Below are 23,299 nucleotides of genomic sequence, written 5' to 3'. Positions count from 1 at the left end.
ATATCTTCAAAATATTGTTCTTGAAGTATTTTAAGGCAAGAACTTAAAACCAACTGAGAACTGACAGCAGCAGTGATATCTCCAGATTTTGAAATTCTGATGAAAATCTATTATTAAGTATATGTGGTTCTCAAAGTTTGAAAGATATTATCAACTCAGTGTAAATGAATGGAACGGAATCTAAGTTTTGTTAGTAATGCACAGTGCAAATGAAGAGAAATAAGAATTTATGATATAAGCTAAAAAAATTCTCTTTCAGTATTAACTGATAAATTGTATGGCTTCATAGCTAAGTATACCAATAATAAAAGAAAAAAATAAAGTACTTTTGCAGTGTTTCTCACTGGTTTTGGACAGGAATGTTCAGGGTACTAAGACAATCTCTTGGGTCAGTGTGAGCCACCACAGCTATACACTAACTCTACAACTGACTGTGAATCCGTTTCTTAGAAGATAATTAGTGTATATTCGTGCTTCACAACTGGAGTGTAAGATCTGTTTATCTCAGACCAGTTTCAGAGAAACTTATTTGACTGTTCAGCTGAAAGATCTTCAAATTTGAAGTTTAAAAATGATTTCAACAATTTCTGAATGCCCTTGGTTCTTCAAGTGTTGGGCTTTCAATTATTTTTTTTCACTTCCACAAGTTACAGACCACTGAAATTGTTCCTATTGTTGTGCACTGATTACTGCTTGACATTCAGTTGTGATTTTGTCCTCACTGCTGAAACTTCACAAGTTCCCTCTGAAACCGTCTCAACATGACAGAGAGTTTTTTTAAATACTGTGATTGACTATCATGCTGAATTTCTGAAAGTAAACAACACTGTGTTGAAGCCTCCTTCTACTTATATATAGTCATATGTCAGTGGCCTTTGCTGTAGTTATCTTCTTTAAAAAAGACTGCAATTTTGCTTATCATTGATTCTACTGTGTTCTGATTTAAATACAGAACAGACTATATGACTCCACCGTTTGTCTTTTAAAGAGGAGTGATCAAACTTAATGATGAAAATACTTAAGTATCAAAATACTTTTGTGGTGGATATCTGTAAGTTGTGTTCCATATCTGCCTGATGTGGTGGATTTGGCTGCACCAGTATTGGGTCACATGTGATAGGATACAGTGGTGTTTCTCCTAAGGGTCCTATCTCGTGTTGCACGATAGGACTGAATATGGGCTGAATATGTATTTGGCTTTACGCATGTCCTTCTCCTGGTGCTCTTACATCTCTTTATGTGTAGAGGCTCCTTGCTGACAGAAGTGGGACCTCTGCTCTCAGTGAGCAGGGTTGGAGTTGCAATGATTCTGCAACAAGAACAGGTTTTGAAGCATGTAGCTCTATGAACAGGATTCTCAGCAGAAATACAATTTTCTGAGGACGGAGGAGTTGGAAGCAGGTGGCTGGAACTAGAGGGAAGGAAAGGAATTTGTTCAGGATATCTCTGTCAGGTGCTAACATGGTTGTAATATGCAGATGCACCCTTGCAGCCTGTTACTTTACTTACCTCTTGACAGTTTCCAATTAACTATCACCAGATTCCCACTGCCATTCCTGACACAGCACTAGACTAGGAGTAACTCTTGGATCTTTATGCATCTCCAGAACCACAGGTTGACCACCCCTATGAAAGACATTAGCAGTATTTTGGAGTACTAGTTTTTAAGTAGTGATTAAACACTCTGGAAATTAACTATGACAATTAGTTGTTGAATGATGTACAATATTTCCAGTTTTGGTAAGTATTAAAATAAGTTTTCATGCTGTGAGCTCTTCAAAACAGTTGTGAGGCCTGAAAATTGTCTTTAGACTCTTGCATTACCGTCAGTTCTGGAAGGGCAATTGGAGCAGAGCCATCATTTTCCGTTCCCTTTATTGGTACCTGAATCATACTAAAAGTGATGTCATGCATGTAACCAAGAGCAAGGCTCTGCCTGTTGTTAGGAACTCAGCAGTTATGTTTATTTGTTACAAATGAGAAACATGTTCCAATTTGCTCTTCTCTAGCTGTTTTGGTACAAAAAAGACATTGAGGTGCTGGAGCAGGTCCAAAGAAGGGCAACAAGGCTGATGAAGGGCTTGGAGAATATGCCCTGTGAGGAGGGACTGAAGGAACTGGGGATTTTTAGTGTGGGGGGGAAAAAGGCTGAGGGTAGACCTTATTGCACTCTTCCAATATCTGAAAGGTGCCTACAATTGGAGCAGGGTTGGTCTCTTCTCACTGGTGACAGGTGACAGGATGAGGGGAAATGGCCTCAAGCTGTGCCAGGGTAAGTTTAGGTTGGATATCAGGAAAAACTTCTTTACAGAAAGGGTTGTTAAGCACTGGAATAGGATCCCCAGGGAGGTGGTTGAGTCACCATCCCTGGATGTGTTTACAATCAGTTCGGATGTGGTGCTCAGAGATGTGATTTAGCGGAGGACTATTGGTGAGGGTAGTGTGGTTAGGTTGTGATCTGACTTGATGGTCTTGAAGGTCTTTTCCATCCTGAGTGATTCTATGATTTGAAATACTGTAAAGTAGCTCTGGTAAATAATTATTGCCACTAAATTAGCCATGTAAATTTAAACTGTGTGTTAACTTCTCTGCATTAGATCTGTTGCCTCTCCCATTTACTTTGCTGTCTTCAGTGCTGGTAGCAGCATACAACATTCTACTCTTTCCCCCTCAGATTCTGCTTCTTTTCTAGGTTTATATTCTATATTGTTTCCTTGAGCTTAGGAGATAAGAAAAGAAATTCATAAGTACTAAGAAAATGAAGCCCATTGAAAACTGTTTTCTGTTTTGTCCTGGTGATTTCATCCTTGTACTGAGGGAAACACTACCATAAGTGGAAAACTAATTTCCAAATTTTCTGTTGTAAATACCATATTTTGTTGAAATTGCAGTCAATTCCTGTGTTCAGGCACTTCCATTATATATATTTTTGACTTTAACTTATGATTGAAGTGAATTGACATTTGGAATTCAGTTACCACTGTGATAAACAGTGGCATTTTTACAGACCTCATTCAGGCAGCAGGGATCAAATGCAGACCCTTCACATGCTGTCTAGTGAATTTCATTTTGCCTGCTTTTTTGCACTTAGAAATAATTCACATTTACAATAGGATCATGAAGTTCATCTTGATTAAGCTTGTTTCATCATGTTATAACTTAATACACTGCTGGGAGCTTTCAATTCAAATAATTTAAAGATCACCGGAGCCCTCTGAAAAACTTGCATGGGGTATATTTTGAAAATACGTTTTTATTTGTATGAAATTAATTTTTTCTTCTTATTTCCTCCTGCTATTTTTCACTGTTTTGGTATAGCCATTTTAGTGAACATTATCACCCTGTATCTAAAGCGATTGGTCACCTAGCAACTATCGACTGTCTGTTCTCATTGGCACAGGTGGCTAAACAAGGAGACTACTGCAGGTAATCAATTTTTAATTTTTATTTAGGATTTTATATGGAATTTGAGTATTTAAAGTAAATTTGAGTTGAGTATATGCGGCACAGTATGCATAATTAAAATTGTTTACAATAGTTTCATCTTAATTCGATTTTGCACATGCTTCTAGCCTTATTTCAAATCCTTATGCATTGCTGTTCACATTTGATGACTTCTATTTGTCTGTCTGTTGTTTTACATGAGTCTGGTAGGCAATATTTTAAAGATACATTTGAGTATGTTGAATTTCACCCAGAAATTTTTGTTCTATTTTTGTCTTTCTAGTCTTAAAGACTTTATGGTGCATGAGGCTTGTTTCGTGGATGTATTTCAGGTGAAGATAGGTGCCACCTGCTACAGCAGTGATAATGTCTCACCAAGGATCCTAAGATAGTGTTTTAGCTAAGAGGAGCTGCTCACATCTCTCTGACAAAGACCTGCTCGTGCACATCAGGCAGTGCAGCCTGGGACTCTGCTGATGCCAAGGCTGTCCTTCTTGCTCTGTGTGCTGAGGAGACATGAGCCCTCTGCTTCCCCAGAGATTGGTTCAAAGCTTTTCCATAAGCATGTCCACCTTGTAGCTTGTGTGTTCCTTTCCCATCACAAGTCCTATCTCTTGCCTCCACATAATGACAGTCACTCTCTCTAAGGTGCCCATTTCCATACTAAGAGGTCTCTATCCCCACAGACACACACTGAGATATTACTTGTGAGTGCTGCCCTACAGGCCACCAGTTACTATTTCTGAGGTATATTTCAGACAGCTCCATAAAGAGTTGATTTCCAGTCACCAATTTCCAGTAAATGTTTTCATCGTGAGGCTGTGCCACAAGTGATCAGACAATTATTTATGAACAGCCATCCGAATTAGTGAAGACTTGTGGAAATACAACAAATTGTTTATTAAATGTATGAGGATGAAGGGAAATCAACTTACATATGCTTCTGCTTTTATTCAGCACTACAGATAATATTGATCTCCTGTGGACTCTTGGGATCTTGTGTGCTTCTATCAAAATCTCTTTGAAAGTAATTGCTCCCTTATTTCTGTATACTCAGATGAGAAAACAAACTAAAATCTTATTAATTCACTGCAGAATTTAAATAATTCACTGGATGTTAAAGAGCGGCTTACAGCTTGTAAACTGTCAGGGAGGAGTCTTCTGAGTTCAACTTCAGCCACAGGGAAGATGTCAATAATTAATTTTGAAGGGGACATTCATGTTAACTAATTCAAGCATTTCAGAGGAGTTTTGGTTTTTTTTTTGTCTGAGTAAGGATAGTTTCATAATCAACCTACTAGATGTTCCACAGCTGTTGGAAAGAGGTAAGCACCTCTTACAGTTTCCAAAGGGCATTGTGGGAAACCAGTGATGGGAGGCTCTTTCTTTATGTGGAGGATAAACTAAGTCAGGGCTCTCAGGCAGCAAATTTACACATGCAAAGATGGTAGAGTAGGTAGCCCAGACATTGTTATATAATGTTTGTGCTGTCCACTCTGCAGATTGTGATGTTTTTTCCATGACTTAACTACATGTAGTGCATTCCAAAGCATTTCAGTTTTTCCCCCTGCATGACATATGCTTGTCTCATTGTGGAGACATAAGAAAAACCTTTTGAATGAGGCTCTGCATCTGCAGACTCCATTGTATGGAACCAGAACAGGCAGCAAGCCCCATAGCATCCTGAAACTAGATCCTGTCTCACAGTTTTGTGGAAGGAGACCTGAACAGTTAAAGGAAAAAAAAAAAAAAGAGTTATGATTACCAAAGATGAGGGCAGAGTTTTAAAATACCAAGTGGATCGTTTAGCATTAATTCTGTGGTTTTGAGTATTCTCTTTCCTCGGCTATTGCCACGTTCCTAAGTTATTGCTCTTTTCACAGGGTGCTTATACTTGTAATGAAGGAAAATGTTTGGAGGGGCATTAAGTCATATTGAATGTTGATCTTCACTTATGATGAGAAAGGAGAACTAGGTTGCAAAAAATGAAATAAATTGTAGTCATAATTTAGCAACTATGCTGATTTGCATTTTTTATGTGAAGAGCACACAGCTTTTTAAGGTGGAACACTTCAGACTGATATTTAACGCAGAATTACGAATGCTACATTAGTAGTGTACTTGGATATATAGTGTAATTTGTACCTAAGGTAGAGCCATTTGAAACAGTACTTTTCCTTAAACGATTTTGACAAATGATACAACTGCCATCAGTACGGTTTGTAGATTTATTTCTAAAAAGAGGCTGTCATTTCAGCTTTTCAGTTTCGTACGCTCCTTTTGTAGACAGTAATTGTGGGGACTCTTAAACATGTTTGGAAGTTGCTGCCAAGTAGGAGTGCAGCTCGTGTTTATAGAAATACAACTCTGTCCTACTGTAGTCTTTGATTTGTAGGGTCTGTGTGTGGTCAGTCACAATGAACATAGTTGAACAGATTTCTTTCTGTGCCAGCCAAGGCTTGGTCCCATAGCAGGCTGCATGAGTTGATGCCCAGTATCTTACTGAGAATGTCATATGTATCCATAAGTGCTGGAAATTTGCAAGAGGTGCTGCAGCAGTGAGAGGACAAAAGTCTACTGTCCTCAGTTAGGGTGCATTTTTTAGCTCTTAATGGTTCTTTGGAATGAGTTTTCTTGGTAATGAAAAAAAATACTTAAATACTTTAACATACATCCATCTAATAAGCTAATACTTTTCAAACTAAATGAGGCTAATCTTTAGAAATATTTGCTAGCAAGAATTCTTTTTTATGTGTCGTGTATATTTTCAGGAAATTCTGCATTGTAGATTACCCTCCCCCATCAGGTTTTAGTAACAGTTGTTCTAAGTAATGAATTACAATGCATACCGAAACTAACGTCTTCTTTTTTTCAGACCAGTTGTGAAAGATAACCAGCAAGAAATAATTATAAAGAATGGCAGGCACCCTGTGATTGATGTACTACTGGGAGAACAGGATCAGTATGTTCCAAACACCACGAACCTATCAGTAAGTATTGAGATACCCTTTGAGCTTCAGATCATTCAGGGGGAGGAATCTGTGATTTGCTTCCTGGCCAAGAAGTTAAAATAAATAATTTAGTCTTAAAACTGGCTGCTTGCTTTCATGTCAGAGAGACATTGCTACACACAGCCACATCAGTTTTGTCCTTTTGCTGTTATCACGCAGCCAGATTCTGTCTTAGCAACCCTGTTTGGGCTTAGTGGAATAAAAATAAGAAAAGAGGGGGAAAAAAAGTGATCTGAAAATTAGGAAAATGAAACTCCTAAATGCTTATTTTTGAAATGTAAGTGAATAATTACAGGATTATTACCAATGTTGTTGGAGCGAGGGTGCATTTTTGTAGGAATTTTATCTTAAATTTGTTTAGTTCTTAACTGTTGTTTTTCCAAAGGAATGCAATGTATAAAATTACTAACCATTTAAATTCATGTGTCACATTTACAGGGTCAGTTTTCCAAATTATTTCTAACATAGCTCTAAGGTACTAAGCATTTTTTTTCTTTCTAGAAGTACAAAGTTCAGTATTTCTTAATTTGATTATGCAGATTTGGAGGTCTGACTATTAAATCTGTAGTATTGTATACACACTCTGTATACTGCATAGTAATTTTAAGAAGCCTTATTAACATAGATAAAGATCTTGAATGTGTAGCTACAGATTCTGTGTTACCCGTAAGTCTCCTGACTTGTTTTATGCAACAGAGAGTTAAGTAACGTGATGTTGGGAAATGAGAAGGTTTCTGCTTTTTTGATATTGTTGTCAGTAGATCCAAGAGGGCTCCTTGTTGTTATTCGTGCAATATTACTTACACCATATAATGTAGATTAGCTAAATTTGGTATAAAAATGCTTACCTTATTTTATTTCACATATCTGTTTCTGTTGAGCATGTTTTAAGAGGGATGCTCTGAAAGTAATGCCTATTTTGTGACATTGGCCCATGATGTCACAGGCAGATACTGGTGGTGCAGCAATTGAGGTTGAACGTTCCTGCCCATATTCCATTACATGTTGTTGCTATGTGACAGATGGCAGCAGAGGGGCACTCTGACAGAATGGTGTCTGGCATGGAACATTTGCAGCAACAGTATGGAATTAACTTGCCCACTGCAGAAAAGATGGGATCCACTGACATTTGTTGATCCTTGCTAAACATTTACAGAGACCAGCCAGTGGATGCGATCACAGTGAGGCAGTGGGTGATGTGTTTCAATGGTTGCAGCAACAGTGTGAAAGAAAAGCCATCTTCCAGACCGCCAAATAGAAGTTACAGCTCAGTGTGCAGGCTCCTGTTCAGTGCTGGCAAAAAACATAGCAAATGGCAGCAACTGTGTTGAAAAACAGTGTTTTGTAGCTGAGAATGTGCTCTATCAAATAAGGTTATTGTGCTCTTTCTGTCTGTTGTAGTTTCCATGGAAATAAATAGGAAACATTACTTTTGGAGCAACCTACATGGTTCTTTTTCTTCTTTCCTGAAAAACTTTTTTTTTTTCTTTTTTTAATATTTGCCTATATCTTTTTCTACATACTACCTTTCTTTTCCTAACGAATATAAAAATAAGCTCATGACTTACCTCTAAATACATATCTGCCCTTTCATACATTAAATGCAGAAAAGGTAGCAGATGTCAGCGTAAAGTCATTGCCATGGTGTAAGTGTTGCTCAAACTTGTATGCATTTCTCTAGAAATATTTGTAAATATGGAACAATGACAGAGATATTGCACAGTACTTCATAGAACGTTTTCAGAATTGTTTGTGAATTCTGAAATAGTGACAGATGGCACCTTGAAAAAAAATCAACATTTCATTCAGTACTCATCATTTACTTTTTCCCTTCATTCTCTTTCTTATGTTGGCTTTCCAAATACTGTGTATTACAAAGCCAAGAATCATGATAGAATCACCTTCTCTCTTACTGTTGAGTTCTCTTTTTTTTTGGTGAGAGGTGGGTGGGAATCCAGTTTATTAAAACGTCTCTAGTTTTAATGAATTTGCCTGAATCAGCAGGAAAATGTGCCTCCTGTCATAGGTTCAGCTGAAATGCTGTCAGAAACCTAACTTTAGGAAGGTTTTCTTTGCTCTGACTTGACATAAACATCCATTAGCTCTACCATAAATTTCAGTAAGATATTGGTGTATGGCTGTGTTCCCTGAGCAGTATATACATATTCTTCCTGAAAGTTGGCTTTGCAGACAGACTACCAATCTCAGAACATGCTTGGAGAGGCCTTGGAGAAACACCAAGCATGAGCAAGAAACTCATGGATTTTAGCAGATTAACTCATTCTGCTTTTCAGTATCTATATATTCTTGTGTTGAGCCAAATGATGGCCCTGGTGAAGTTTTAGCAGCACTACTGGAACTGTACCTTCGAGACTAAAATGTTAGGATTTTGTTTCTGTGTAGTCATATGCATTTTATTACATCCATCCTTTATTCCCGATAATGGTATTTTCTGTGTTTTAACTTTATTGCAAGTTAGTTTTGAACATTTTTTTGTTGGTTGTGGTTTGTTTGTTTTTAGGAAAAGATAGACAACATTTACACATAATAAGTGGTTGCATATCTATTCTATATGATCTAGTTTGTGATATAACACTGTCAGTCTGTTATTTGCCTCCTGTTTGACACGAAGAGAAGTCCAAAAGAAAAGCAAATCTGTACAGTTCACAAGGTTTTTTTCCTCAGAGAACTTTGTAATTTTCTTATTGTCACGGTGCCTGATGACTTCCAGGTTTCCTAAGTCGTGTGGCAAATATTTGTTATGCACAGCTTGTCCTTTCTTCCTTGCACTTCCCACGGGGAAAGGGAATGTGCTGACTTTTTATTAGATCGTAAATTGTTGGATTTCATTGTATGTCCCAGTAGAAATGAAAAGTCTGATTGTCTGAATTCCTTACATAATCTGATTTCCTAGTCTTGATTTAGGCCCTGAGAAAGCTTTATAGGCTCACAGATGAGTTTTCATTTCTATAACATTTTCCTGCACCAGAGTATGAATTCTTTTTTCTAGAGTCTTATATGCGTTTCAGTACTATTAGGAAGTCCCACAGCTGAGATGAGTTGTTGTGTCAGATAACATTTTCCTTAGGATTTCAGTGATTAGATGCACCGATCATTCAGAGATTGGGCACAGTCTGATTACAACATCTGTGTTGCAATCAAGTATTGCTAAACTTATCAGCATCTTGATTTCTTGTAGTGGCCTGTCTGTTTTGATGTGGGTTGTTGAAAGGTTTAGCATTTAGGTCAGATCTTCTTCTCCTAGATTTTTTCCCATTTGGCAATAAGAACTCTTAACTGGAGAGGAATCCAGAGCACAGTCAAATTAGGATGACACTGGCTGTTCTAAAAGCTTTTCTCCATTTCTCCTAAGAAAATTTCATAGAAAGTTCTTGGAGAACTTTCTTAGCTCCTGGATGAAGAAAGGGAAATTTTTTCCTCAGTCTGTCCACATTGCGCAAGAGTAATGAATGTTGATTGCTGTGCTTCTCTCTTGCCAGCCTGAGGAGATCTTAGGAAGATTTATCCATGTGAGACTTAATTATGAACGTGATGAACTCTAATGAAGGAAGCTGTTCACATAGAAAGAGAACACTTAATCCTGTTGACATGTCCTGTATTTCTCTGAAAAAATATATACACACCAGTCTTTCTTATATACACTTCATATGAAGACAAAATGTTTAACCACTGTTCTGTTTTTCCAGAGAGACGGTGAAAGGGTCATGATAATAACTGGACCCAATATGGGAGGAAAGAGTTCCTATATTAAGCAAGTTGCACTGATCACAGTCATGGCACAGATTGGTTCCTACGTTCCTGCAGAGGAGTCAACAGTTGGTGTTGTGGATGGTATTTTTACCAGGTAATCTTTTGAAATTTTCTGCTTGCTTATGAAAAAGTTACTACAGTGAATGTGTAGGGATGCATTAAAGTGAATGTTAGAATGCATACTCAGTTTTTTCCTTCATTTTTAAATATGTATATTGATTGTTAGGTTTTATTTTTATTTATTTATTTATTTATTTATTTGGTTGCCTGTTTGACTGCTGTAACTGCTTTGGAATCTTTGAGTCTTTCAAAGATAAGAATATTAATGCTTATGTCATTATTAAGATTCAGACATTTAACTTCATCTGTCTGAATGGGTGTCTCAGCCAAGTATTCCAGTGCATGATACCTAATTGATATTTACTCTAAATGAATGCTGCCACTTCTGATAATCACGTTTCAGTTCTGCTGTGCAGCCTAGTCATACATACTTTCAGTATCTGGGACTGAGAATTTGGGCCTGATTATATTCTGTAGCCTGTACTATCAGTCTTAAGTATGTATTACTTGATGTATGTCTTCTATGCAGTGAACTCATGGGAGTTCACTTCGCTTGGCAGATATCAGTCTCATTTTTTTAAAATAAAGCTGAATAAATTGTAAGGATTAACAATTTATTAACAATTAAGTCTAACTTCTTTTTATAGTCAAGTATTGCTCTGGATTATCCAGTCTCTGTTTCCTTCCTCTTTTCTGTCTATTTTAATCAGCTAAAGTTCTGTGTTTGTTATACCATTTTAGCTGGATAATTATTTATGGCTCTGAGTTTCATAAAGATTAGTATTACTTGTGGTAGAATTATCTTTTCCTGAAACATTATGGCAGAGTGCACTTCAAAGTTAACTTTTAACAGAGAATTTGAATTATTGCTCATATGGGGATGCTTCACCATATATAGACGTTGTGTTCTTGTGCATCACAGTGCCATTTTAAAAAATTGACAAAATAGTGCTTTGATGCACTTCAGTGCTACACAGTTGAAGGAATTAAAAAAGAACTTGCATTGTTGTTCCAAAATTAATTGGAGTTGAATATTCAAAATAGTTACCTTTCTTTCCCCCTCAACTTACATTGAAAGCAATTGACTGGTTGATTGAACAAGCACTTCTGAGTGAATGTAGAGATACATAAGACATAATTAATTTTACAGCAAAAAACATTCCATTGTTGCTAACAACTGGAAAGCTATTTTTGTCTCCTCTGTTTTCAGATGAACACAGAGTACCTTTCTGTGTTCACACTAACTTAATTGCTAGCCAGAGAGCATAAATATATTTCTTTTAAGCTCAGTATCCCCTTTCCTTTGATGTTTGACTGTCACTACAGCATGATCTTTTCAGCAGAAAGATTGAGAAAGATTTATTTGGTCACTAGGAGCGCCATTTTGTTATGTGCCCACTAGCAAGTGAGCAAATTGTTTCTTGTCCTCTGTAGCAAGAAATCCTTGAATATACAAGTTTCACCCATTCCCAGTTCATTTCTCTGATTCCACATAGCTTTTCTCTATGTAGTGGGTATTTTTGCATCTGTTCTGATAAGCTTTTCTCTTCAACCATGCTACCTTATGCTTTTTGATTTCAAGTCAAAAAGGATTATGGCAAGTCACCTACTGGCTGTGAGGTTTCAGACGACTTAATTTGGAGCCAGTCAGATCTTAATCCTCTGATTGATTTTTATTTTTTTTTTAAATTATTTATTTTTCTCCATCTAAATTAGTTTTTGATTCTCAGCTGGATATGCCATTTTTTAATCAACATGAGATGTGTCAAAATTGAAATATGATCACTAGATGAGTATACTAATTGTTTAAATTATTGTCATTGCACTGGTAATTGAATAAACTAATTGGCTTAAGACTAATCAACAATGAACCGAAAATATATTACTTATAGAAATAGTAATGCATTTGTTACGTGGTTATCATGAGAATAACAGGAAGCAAAAAGGCTGGTTTGTGTATGACAAGTGCAAGGTCCTGCATCTGGGTTGGGGCAATCCCAAGCACAAATACAAATTAGGTGGAGAATGGCTTGAGAACAGCCCTGAGGAGAAGGATTTGGGAGTGTTTGTTGATGAATGACTCAACATAAGCAGGCAGTGTGCTCTTGCAGCCCAGAAGGCCAACTGTATCCTAGGTGGCATCAAGAGAAGAATGACCAGCAGGTCAAGGGAGGTGATTCTGCCTCCTTGTCCTGCTCTTGTGAGACCCTGTTTGTAGTACTGCATCCAGTTCAGGGGGCCCAACCCAAGAAGGACATGGAGCTGCTGGAGTGGGTCCAGGTGAAGGCTGTGAAGATGATCAGAGGGCTGGAACATCTCCTGTGCGAGGACAGTCTGAAAAAGCTGGGGCTGTTCAGCCTGGAAAAGAGAAGGCTCTTATGGCGACCTTCCAGTACCTGAAGGGGTCTACAGGAAAGCTGGGGAGGGACTTCTTATAATGGCATGGTTTTGAACTGGAAGAGGGGAGATTTAGATTAGATATCAGAAAGAAACTCTTTACTGTGAGGGTGCTGAGACACTGGAACAGGTTGTCCAGCGAGGCTGTGGATGTCCCATCCCTGGAAGCATTCAAGGCCAGGCTGGATGGATCTTTGAGCAATGCAGTCTAGAGGGAGGAGTCCCTGCCCATAGCAGAAGGTTTGGAACTACCTGATCTTAAAGGTGTCTTCCAACACAAACCATTCTATGATTCCTTCAGAAACTCAGGATATTCATTGATCTTTTGTAGAAGATAATCAGTAGAATTGTGTATATTTACACCTTTCTCTTCAGTGTAACAGAATTTGTGTGAATTAGCAGGACACGGGGAAATGGTTTTAAGTTAAAAGAGGGAAGATTTAGGTTGGATGTTAGGGGGAAGTTCTTCACTAGGAGAGTGGTTAGGCCCTGGAACAGGCTGCCCAGTGAGGTTGTGGATGCCCCGTCCTTGGAGGTGTTCAAGGCCAGGTTGGACAGGGCCCTGGGCAACCTGATCTAGTAAATGTGTATGTTTGGTGGCCCTGCCAGGCAGGGGGGTTGGAACTACATGATCCTTGAGGTCCCTTCCAACCCGGGTCATTCTGTGATTCTGTGATTCCGTGGTGTTACTATTGGGACCAGCGTTATCCATCTGCTATGAATTTACAGGATGTTAGTTTAGATGGCCTTTGCTTTCCTTCCAGGACAAATGTTTAAGAGATTTCTCTCATCATGATTTTATTTCTGCCTTTGGAACATAGGGGCCTTCCTAGGTCTGTATATTTAAGTAATGATCATTTGGAATCCCTGCATGGATGATTCCTCAATGCTTTTTCTGTCCCGTCGTAATGTTGCGTAGCCAAAAACCGGTCTTTAGTGCCTAGTCTACTCTTTGCCTAACTTTTTCATTTTCACCATATGTATGAGCTTCAACCTCTACCAGATTCTACAGCTCAGAGGCTCAAGGTGTACTGAGTCTGTCAAGGAAGCAGACATTTTATTTGTTTTTTTCTTCTGACTTCTGGAAATGTCTTAAAATTTGCAAGTTTGTCAGGGCAGGTTAACATGGTGTTTCATCCAGAGTATTTTTTAGCTCTAAGAAATTACTGCTTTATACATTATAATGCTTGGTTGGAGGAAAGAATAAATTCAGATACCACGTGCTATCCCCTGCATAGTTTCTTTAATGCTTCGACTGGCAGACCTTACATTTGTAAGGCCTCGGCTTTTGCCAAGAACTCTCAACAGTTAGGCTGTTAGGGGATGAGCTTGAAAAGAGCTCATGCTCTTTCTGGAATTCACCCTCAATTGAGCTTTTTTATTTTTATTTTTTATTTATTTATTTTTTCATCTGCTGTTATTGTTTTAATGGGATAGAGTTATGCAGGCATCCTTTCTTCACTGCCACCTCAGGCCACAGATATCTCAAAGGAAAATGGGATTTTGTGGTTGACAACTTTGGTATATTTTTAATCTTTTGAAAACACTGCACAGAAAGATGTCAGTTTCCAAGTTATTTTCATTGCTGCCATGGTGTGTTGTTTTCTAGATGCTGCTATTAGCATAGCACTCCTGCTGCGAGGGGTGCTTTACAGGCTGACTATGTGAGAAGTTCCGTGCATCAGGAGCACCAGCAGTTATACTTCTTGCTAATTTTTTTTTAATATCGAGGCTTTATACTGCAGTATCTTTTTTGTTTGTATACTGCATCTTCCCAGAGTGAATTTATATAGGTTTAAGAGATTACCATTCACATAGGATTTATATATTGTGTTTTAAGTAAGGTTTCCATGGAGATTGAAAGGTTGCTACTATGGTTATTCCTTTGGATATATTTAGTATTTATGTATTATGGCATCTTTAAATTGACTTTAAATACTGCATTCTATTAAGCATTTTAAAGCTGGTGGGAAAAAAAGTAGTTTAAAAGAAATTTCTTACTTAGAGATACAGTGAAAATAGAAATGATTAATCTTCATTACTAGTTGTACAGGCAAAATACAGAGTAGAGCTGATAATTTCATTCTGAAGAGGAGGAAAGGGAGAGATCCTTTCAGTTCATAATGCCTCCAAACCCAGATGATCTGCTATTACCAGTCTGTTAATTGAAAACTTTGAGGGGTGAGAGTAATTTCTTCCAGTCTCTTGTTCTCTTTTACTACTTCTTAAGTAAGTCTCTGAGTGTTTTTGTGGATTATCCCCAGATTCAACCATTTCTTATTTGTAAAAACAGTCTTGTTACTTCCATTGCGGTGCTTTGATCCTCATCCTAGCAAGAGGATGTGAAGGAATTGTGAAATGCAGAGTAAAAAGTCTGCTTTATATTTAATTATCTGTATTTTTGTGTGTTTATTTAAAGCTGTATTTGGATTAATTTATCTGTTTTATACTAAAAGTGCTTGAATGAATCTCTCACTTGAAATTCTACATATCCATATTCAATTCTTCATAGAATCATAGAATTACCCAGGTTGGAAAAGACCTAGAAGATCATCAGGTCCAACCACAGCCTAACCATAGTACCCTAACTCTAACGAATCAAGCTATGTGAAAACTGAGCTACTACTTTTCAGATCTTCTGCTATACACTTAAGGGACAGATAAGTAATGAGGAGGACATTGTCTTTAGAGGATGTTCTGTAAGTGGTATTTTTTTTCAGTAAAGGATAATGTTTTCAAGCAGCCTTCACTCTCAGAATTTCACTTAATCAATTTCATCATAGTTAGCAATTTTAGAAGAGTTTTGTAAAGGTCACTGTCCAAAGTACATTGACTTTTAATGGGATTTGAGTGTTTAATTCTCTGATATGTTTAAAAGTTCACATTCAGAGTTCTTTGTGCAGTAAATGCATTCAATTTTTCTTTTAAATTAACCTTCCATTTGTGTTAGTTTTTCTACTAATTTACTTACTCAGACATTGAAACTAATTTAATATTTCTCTCTGTGTGTTTTGTAGAATGACAAAGCAAGCATGAACACGCACATGTACAGGAACTAATGAAAGAAATTCTGTTGACCTAATAGAGCACTGAGAAGGGACAGCGTTAGCTGCTGAGGATAACTGACCTGTAAAGAGGTCCCGCTTGATCCATTATTGAAATAATTTCTTACTGCTAGAAACCTTTAATGCACTTCCTGTAGGTCACCAGTATCTCTTTATAAGAGTCAGTTTTCAAAATTGAGAGAGACAAAGAATATTACAACAATTTAGAGGTAGAAGATGAAATAAGGAAACTAATTAGTAGTTCAAATTACTGAAGTCTTTATATTCAAAATCTCAAGATTTATTCAAATCATAAGCTGCCAGTAGAAAGAATAATTCTAAGGAGACAGCCGCCAACTCTAAGAAATGGTAAGGAGCAAAAGAAGAATTTCCTGTCTTTAATCCTCATGATGGCAAAGAAATTGAGTTTGAATTGTTGAAGAAAGTATACTGAGAAAACTGAGGAGTGGAGGAGGTTGGCAATACACATTATTAAGTGATAGCTGTAGGTTGCTTATCTAAGCAGCAGTTTAATTTCTTTCGTTTTATGTAAGACATATGGGTTGCCAGCACTTTAAGGTAATTGTCTTGGTATGGACTGCACATCACATGATCTGTATTGTGGTATACAGGACTCTATCCTACATTTAATCCCTGTAACAGGTGATTTGGTTGTGGGTTTTTTTGTGTTTTTTTTTAAAGATGAATTCTTGATTCCTAGGTCTGTTGTTAGGAGATGATTAAATTCCTCTGCATGTCATAAAATGTGAAAACAGCAGGTCACTTCTCACCTCAATGCAGGCAGGAAGATTTAATTATTCTAGATTGTACTTACCTGTCTATTCACAGGGTCTTTCACACAGACATGGCTGTAAGTGAACACCAGAGCAGGTAGATTTGTGATTTTCAATTACATTGCTATTTTGGTGTTTTCTTGTCTGTCTTTTTATCTAATGTAATAATTTTGAAAAGGCCTAGTAGTTGTTCATGCAGCTAAAGCCAGAGTACAAAAATCTTCAGGCAGCTGATCCTCGTGTCTATGTACAGCATGACAAAGTTGCAGAGCCGTATGAATTAGGCCCCTTTGCCATGGGCCTCAGTCAGTTCATTTTATTCAATTGCAGTCACTGAGATCCAGTTCCAAATATGGACCTTGCTAAGGAAAGGTGATCCTGAGTTTAGCAATGGTTTCACTAATGGGAAAGAACTGTAATCTCTGCAAATGACAGCAGTGCTACTGAGAAGAGTCAATGACTAAAGATCACCTCCTGCTATAGAAAATTGGATTTGAGGACCTATCCATGTCAGTATCAATGATTTCTTCACAACCTGTGAAATGCAGTAATATAATTCGCCGGCTGGTGCTTACCCCCAAATCTTTCCAGTCTTTCTAGAGTCTAGAAAAACATCTGAATAGTCTGCATCTACCCAGGAACAGACATCTCACATTATTCCCTTTTTCACAGGTAGTGCCAGACTGCCCCAGACTGGCCTCTCACTCCAAACTGGCCTTTTTTATCCCAATGAGCCAGATTTATTGTGACATCAATAGTGGCACTTAGAAAAACACCAGTAGTGCTGACCAGACAACCTTTATTTCTCTTCTAAGAAACAGAATGGATTAAAAATGAAATCTCCTTTTGCCCTCCATGTTCTTTCAAAAATGTGAGCAACAATTTTTTCAACCCTTTCAGACAATCAACTTACATTGTGCACTCCCATCCAAAGATGAAATGGCATCATTGCTACGTATACCTTGCTTAACATGGTGGCACTGATGAAATGTAATATTTTTGTCAGTATGAGGCTGTTTTGAAGGCCAAGACATTTCATCACAGAGCCTCTCAAAATGGATAACTCAGTGCATTGTGCTGCTCTTGCCACTGGTGACAGTACTTTCCCTGTAAAGTCTTACTGCTGCTGATACTATATCCAATGGATTCACAAATCTGCAAATCTGACCTGTGGGCCTATTCTATATAAATCTGTGAGAACTGTGCACTCACATGGGTGTGAACTTGATGTCAGATCTGAAAAAGCAGTGTTTGTATCTCTCCATAAGTGATGTGTCTGACTCTTCTCATCTTCATCATCCAGGGAGCTAAAGCATTGCATGCCAATGATGTACAATGGGATCCACACTGCAAATACCTGAAGAGGAAAGAGGAAAGAGGAAAGGGCATTTGTATATACTGAAGTAACTTTTTTTTTTTGTTTTGCTTAAGGCACTAGAGCCATTGCAGATGCTTTCTCTGGTATTGTCTTTATGTTGTAAGAATTGGCACCTAAAAGATCATTTACTGGCAAGGAAATAGGGAAAGTTTTATGCAAAATGTCTGTCTGATCGCTAAATGATGGAGCTGACTTTCAAAAAAGGTTCCTTATAAAGGAAATTTGTGTGCTACCTCCTGAAATACTGTGAAAGTTATTTAGTTCTGACAACTTGCCAGTCTCATATTACTATTTTCTCAAGTGTGTGGAGCTGGAAGAAACTAACAGGCAAACTCACTGTTTTCTCTCTAAACAAACAATTTCTTCTTTAACCGGATAAAATGTTCATACTTATGGCATCATTACAGATTTTAGTACAGGTAAAAGTAATGATGGAAAACCAATGCATTATTAGTACCTGCAAGCATTTGGGCAATCAATTTTGGATGTTTGTATTTATTTTTAATTTCCTTCATTGGAATGTCAGTATCATTAAAGTCTGAAAGGTCTTTAAAGCTGCATGATTTACTTTAACAGCCTAAATGTTGCAAAGCCTGTTCAAAGTGTATTTTGTAAGAAGTCCCGAGAAAACTGGAAAGCACAGCATAGTGTGGTATATGAACAAGGAAGCAGAAAATGTTTCCATCAGAGCAGAGATTGAATGGAAGATGTTTTCCAGGTGCTTTTCACAATGCATTGAAACCTGAAGTCAGTCACATAAGAACAAAAATGAAATAGAGCTTGTCAGTATTAACAGAAATGAGTGTTCCATTGGTATACCTTCTGAAACTTCACAGCTTTTTGTACTTGGGCAAATAATGTTGCTCTTTATATCATTCCACTTTCACCAGCTGATCGGTGAAAGGCAGCACAAGAGAAGACAGGGAAAAAAAATCACTGATGCTTATTGTATAGGGTAAATAAAAAATTCCATTTTTTTTTTTTTTTCAGAGCTTCACAGCAGAAGTTGTGCTATTTGCACAGTGACAGGCAAGTAATGTTTGAAAAACAGGGCAGTTTGTTACGGCTAGAATTCAGTTTGCTCTCTTCTTTGCCATTTACTCATTGTTTGCTTCATGGGTGAGCCTTACATGCAAAGAGAATGCCCAGGAGTTTGCCTGCTTGAAAATGGTTTAGAAACACTGTATGTTAGAAGTCTCTTCCTACCTGGTGATTTCACTAAGCAGAAAGAACTGTATCCTTCATCCAGATCAGCACTTGTGCACTTAACTTTGATTGTTGAAGGGGAAGCACGCTGATGGCATTTTAAAATAGTTATCAGCATGCAGGAAAGACTTGGAGAGCTTTTAAGCTTTAAATGGGCATCCCCCATCTTGATTTTGGTCTTTTGTTCTAAGTGGAATATGATGTTACTGCTTTTCACCCCTAGGGAGCTAAATTGATTGCTTTTTGCTAATAACCTTTAAGGAGAAATAAGGCATGCTTTGGAGTTATATGTGAGTTCATGTGTATGTGACTTAAAGAAAGGGTTTTTTATTTCCTCTGGTGTTTCAGCATTATTACCATTTCAGGATTGCCATGCCTTTCTCTGAATTCTCCTTTTACTGGTCACAGCCTCAGAAATGAATGAGATCACTGGGGTGGAGTGGCATAGATTATATGTGTTCACATATTTAATAATAAGTTGTCCTTTATGGCAGTCTCTGCAGTATTTTGCCAGAGCAGCCTCTAACCTTTTATTTTTATAGCATGTTATGAACTTTGTTGTTCTTAGCTCAAAAGACCTGTTACCAATCTCTAAAATTCTTTGGCTGCATTTATTGCTTTATTAAACTTTATTGATTTCTTCAAGGCTTACAGGGTAGGATTATTGGAGATTAGTCTTACTGTCAGTCCTAGAAATATCAGATCGCAGAACCTGGCATAAGGATTCAGCTAGTGTCTTCACATATTTATCATAAAATATAAGCTATGAAATTCCATTTCTGAGGTGACAGTAGTGGCTGGCAAGGCAGTCTGCAGGCATCCTTTGTCATACAGAAATTGGTTGAGAATGCTGAAGAGAACCTATGGAGGAGTTAATCATTTAGCAGAGCTGCTTGTCTGTATACTGCCTGCTTTTGGCCAGAAGCTTTACTGAAGCTTTATTCTATTTTTCAGATTTGGATTTTCCTTTGAAGAAAGTAGATTCTATGTGTGCACGTGCAGTTACCCTCTGAAAGATAAGGGTCAGAAAATGTCAGAACAAATGCGTCTTTTCACACCAGTGCATTTAAATGTGCTGATGTTTATTAAAAAATGTACACACAAATTGTGTATCTGCAAAACAGCAGGGAACCATTCACAATAAACAATCCCAAGTGACTGAGAAGTTCACACCAGAGTTTTCTATGTGGTTATGCTCAGTAAGTGTTGCTTTGGTGTCTGTATCACTCTGGAAAGCAACAGTGAGAGTCAGAACAACAGAACTTGTGAGTTGTCAAGACCCAAAAGTAATTTCCAGAAGTATTCCTTCTTTGAAGCACAGTAATTTGTTTCATTTTGTTCTTGCTTAATTGTAATGTGTTTATTGCCAGAATAACAAAAATGACTGAAGCTTTTCATTTATGCTTGCATTCATATAATTACACTTCTGGGGTAAATTATTGAGGGAAAAGAAAAGGGTTGTATTATATTCTTTGCACCCATTTTCTATCATGTGGAGAAAACAAAGAGAAAAAGTTGTAGTTAACATTGCTCAAATAAAAGTGTTTTTGTTCTGTTTTTCTGGAAAAGTTTTATCTTGGTTATCTGGAGTGCTTTTGAACTGCAGCTACATCTAGCAGCGTAATGTAACTCTACAGAGAGGAATTAAGCAATGCTCTGCATATTTATGGCTAGTTTAGCTTCATAAGTTCATTTCATAGTAAAATGTATCTTCAGTGCTTGGTCTGTATCTCATACAAGTAGTATTGGTTTATTTAACAGAACACATGTGGCATTTGGTAAAATCTTTAAACAGCTGTTTTTTACAGGGTTCTAAATCAACTTTGAAAATTCATTTAAGCCAATAAAAGGTGGTTATTTAAATATAGAGGGAGAATTATAAATATAATTATATAAAATATATTTTATATAATACAAAAATTTATAATATTAATATATATCATTATCATTTTCAGAAATTATAAATTATAATTAAAGGAAAAAATAAAAGGTATACTGTGTATTGCACTGTCCTTGAAAAGAAACTGATAGGGTTACAATGGTATATGGAGGGGGAAAAGAAAGAAAAAAAATGCCTATGAAATTGACCAGCTGTTTTACAGTCAGGTTGAAGCTTCGTTCCTGGAATAGTGGCACCTACCTTTCTGAAACTCAGCCAGGCTAGAATTTAACCTACTCACAATTTGAACTGGATTTTCTTTAGTGTCCACAGGTCTAAAGGGGAAAAGTTCACTTCAGCTGTTGTCCCTGGTCTGTTGCTATAGTTCCTGCATTTTAATCCTCCCTTGGCCTCAATCCTTCGGCTACATGTGAACATTAACTTAATTACCTTGAGTTCCCTCAGTGGAATCTCTTGGCCAATACTCAAAGGAAGGAGTAGTAAGTGTAAACCTATGTGTGTTTTAAAGCTGTGTCTTCTGTCTTCATCATTTTTTTTCAGTTTCTTTGGGCTGACACTGGTGTCTTGCACATAAGCACTGACTAGGTTGTATTTTTAATCTGTTCTTTCTCTTGACCGTTAATAAAATGTAGATGTTGTTAACTACATGTTAACTAAATGTTTCCTACAGAGAAATCAGGGTCAGGTTTTGGAGCTTCTGTTCATTAATGGGACCCTCACAAAACTTCTTTTCCTTTGAGTATTGGCCTTTCACTGCACACTGCCTGCACTGCCAGTCCTTGCAGTCTGAATGGGGAGCCCGGTGCAAGCTTTTCCCAAGAACAGTCGAACATCTGTTGCATTATAAAGCATCAGAAGCGAGAGGATTATGTTCTGATCATTCAGTGATTGTATTGATAAGGCTGGCATTGCCTCCTCTGAACTTAGTCCTGCCCGGTTCAGTCAGTTGATGTGAAGCTTTTAAACTGTTGAATGTTCGCTGCAATCCGTGGATGTTTATTTCCCATGGCTTCCCGCAAAAACATTGCAGATCATATCTTGAAAGCCCATCTGTTAGATTCATCTTGTCAAATGTACTACGGTGTTAGTATGTGCAGCACACATTTGCTGACTAGAAGTAAAAGGTAACAGGCTGTCGCTATGCAATGGCTTGTTTTGGCTACTTCATTTACCTAATGACATAAGGAAAAACTTTCTGTCTGAGAGAATGGTCAGGCACTGGAATGGCTGCCCAGGGAGGTGGTGGAGTCGCCGTCCCTGGCAGTGTTCAAGAGGTGCTCTGAGGAGCTACTAGATGTGGTTTAGCGCTTGTGGTAGCAATGGTGATGGGAGGACAGCTGGACTGGATGATCTTGTAGGTCCTTTCCAACCTTGTGTTTCTATGATTCTATGACATGGGAAAAAAACGATAAAAGCGAGATTGTGAAACTGAGTTTTGATATCAGTTTGGACCAGTGGTTGCAGGTTTTACTAGTTTCATTAATTTGTCAGTAGTTGGGAATATCGTACCTCTACAGCAATTTACAACATAAAAATTATTTTGACAGTGTAATGCATGCTTTTCAACAACTGTTCTTTTAAATTAGGTAACATACCATGGATATTTATTTAATTTGCTAATAAACAGTTATAGAAACTGTTGACCATGTACATGCATGTTGGCTATTAATAAGTTTGTGTTATGAGCACATCCAAATTTCTATTGCTCTTGTCCATGTAATTTCACACACATTTGCTTTTTGGAAGCAGTCTGTGAACAATACAAAAATAATAACCATCCTGAACGGTGCATCTTGTTATACTTAGGAAAAGAGCTTTTTTTTTTTTTTTTTTTTTTTGGATTAAATTCTGTAATTGAAATTTCTGTATGTTTTCTGTTATTGTCAGTTTTTGTTTTAATAAGCAATAGATTGATGGAAATGAAGTAAATGACTTACCAGTACTTTGTGGGGGAGTGTGAAACATTAGTTTCTTGCCAGTGAACTCTTGCAAGCTCGCTGTCTTCTAAGGATTACCAGACAAATTGTCACTGTAGAATAGAAATAAGCCAGGAGTTAGAATGTGTGACTTGGGTTACTCATATAGTAGCACTGTGAAATTCTCATTAGTGGGCTCAGTGTTTCAAAAATACCCAGGGTTTCAATTTGCTGTCATGGGCAAAACAAATTGATCATTCTGGTTGATAGTGTTGGGTATTTGGTGTTGGTAGGAGAGACTTGCAGTACTCAACCTGACAGTCCTCAGTTTAAGACATCTGTTTTCATTTTCTTGGCAGACCAGTTTTTAACATGAGA

General features: G+C 37.4%; 1 protein-coding gene across 2 annotated transcripts in view; it reads left to right on the top strand.

Annotated features, from left to right (window-relative positions):
- The window catches only part of MSH3 (mutS homolog 3), a 107,492-nt gene that overhangs the window by 71,626 nt on the left and 12,567 nt on the right, over positions 1-23,299 (top strand). For both annotated transcript variants that reach the window (XM_015849792.1, XM_015849793.2), the window contains exons 18-20: positions 3,319-3,426; positions 6,320-6,434; positions 10,163-10,320. In XM_015849792.1, the coding sequence (XP_015705278.1) occupies positions 3,319-3,426; positions 6,320-6,434; positions 10,163-10,320 (381 nt within the window). The remainder of the gene's footprint in view (positions 1-3,318; positions 3,427-6,319; positions 6,435-10,162; positions 10,321-23,299) is intronic.

Source organism: Coturnix japonica, chromosome Z, assembly GCF_001577835.2.
Source record: "Coturnix japonica isolate 7356 chromosome Z, Coturnix japonica 2.1, whole genome shotgun sequence".
Taxonomy (NCBI): Eukaryota; Metazoa; Chordata; class Aves; order Galliformes; family Phasianidae; genus Coturnix; species Coturnix japonica.
The sequence above is the reverse complement of the archived record's forward strand: the minus strand, read 5'-3'. Positions and strand labels throughout refer to the sequence as shown.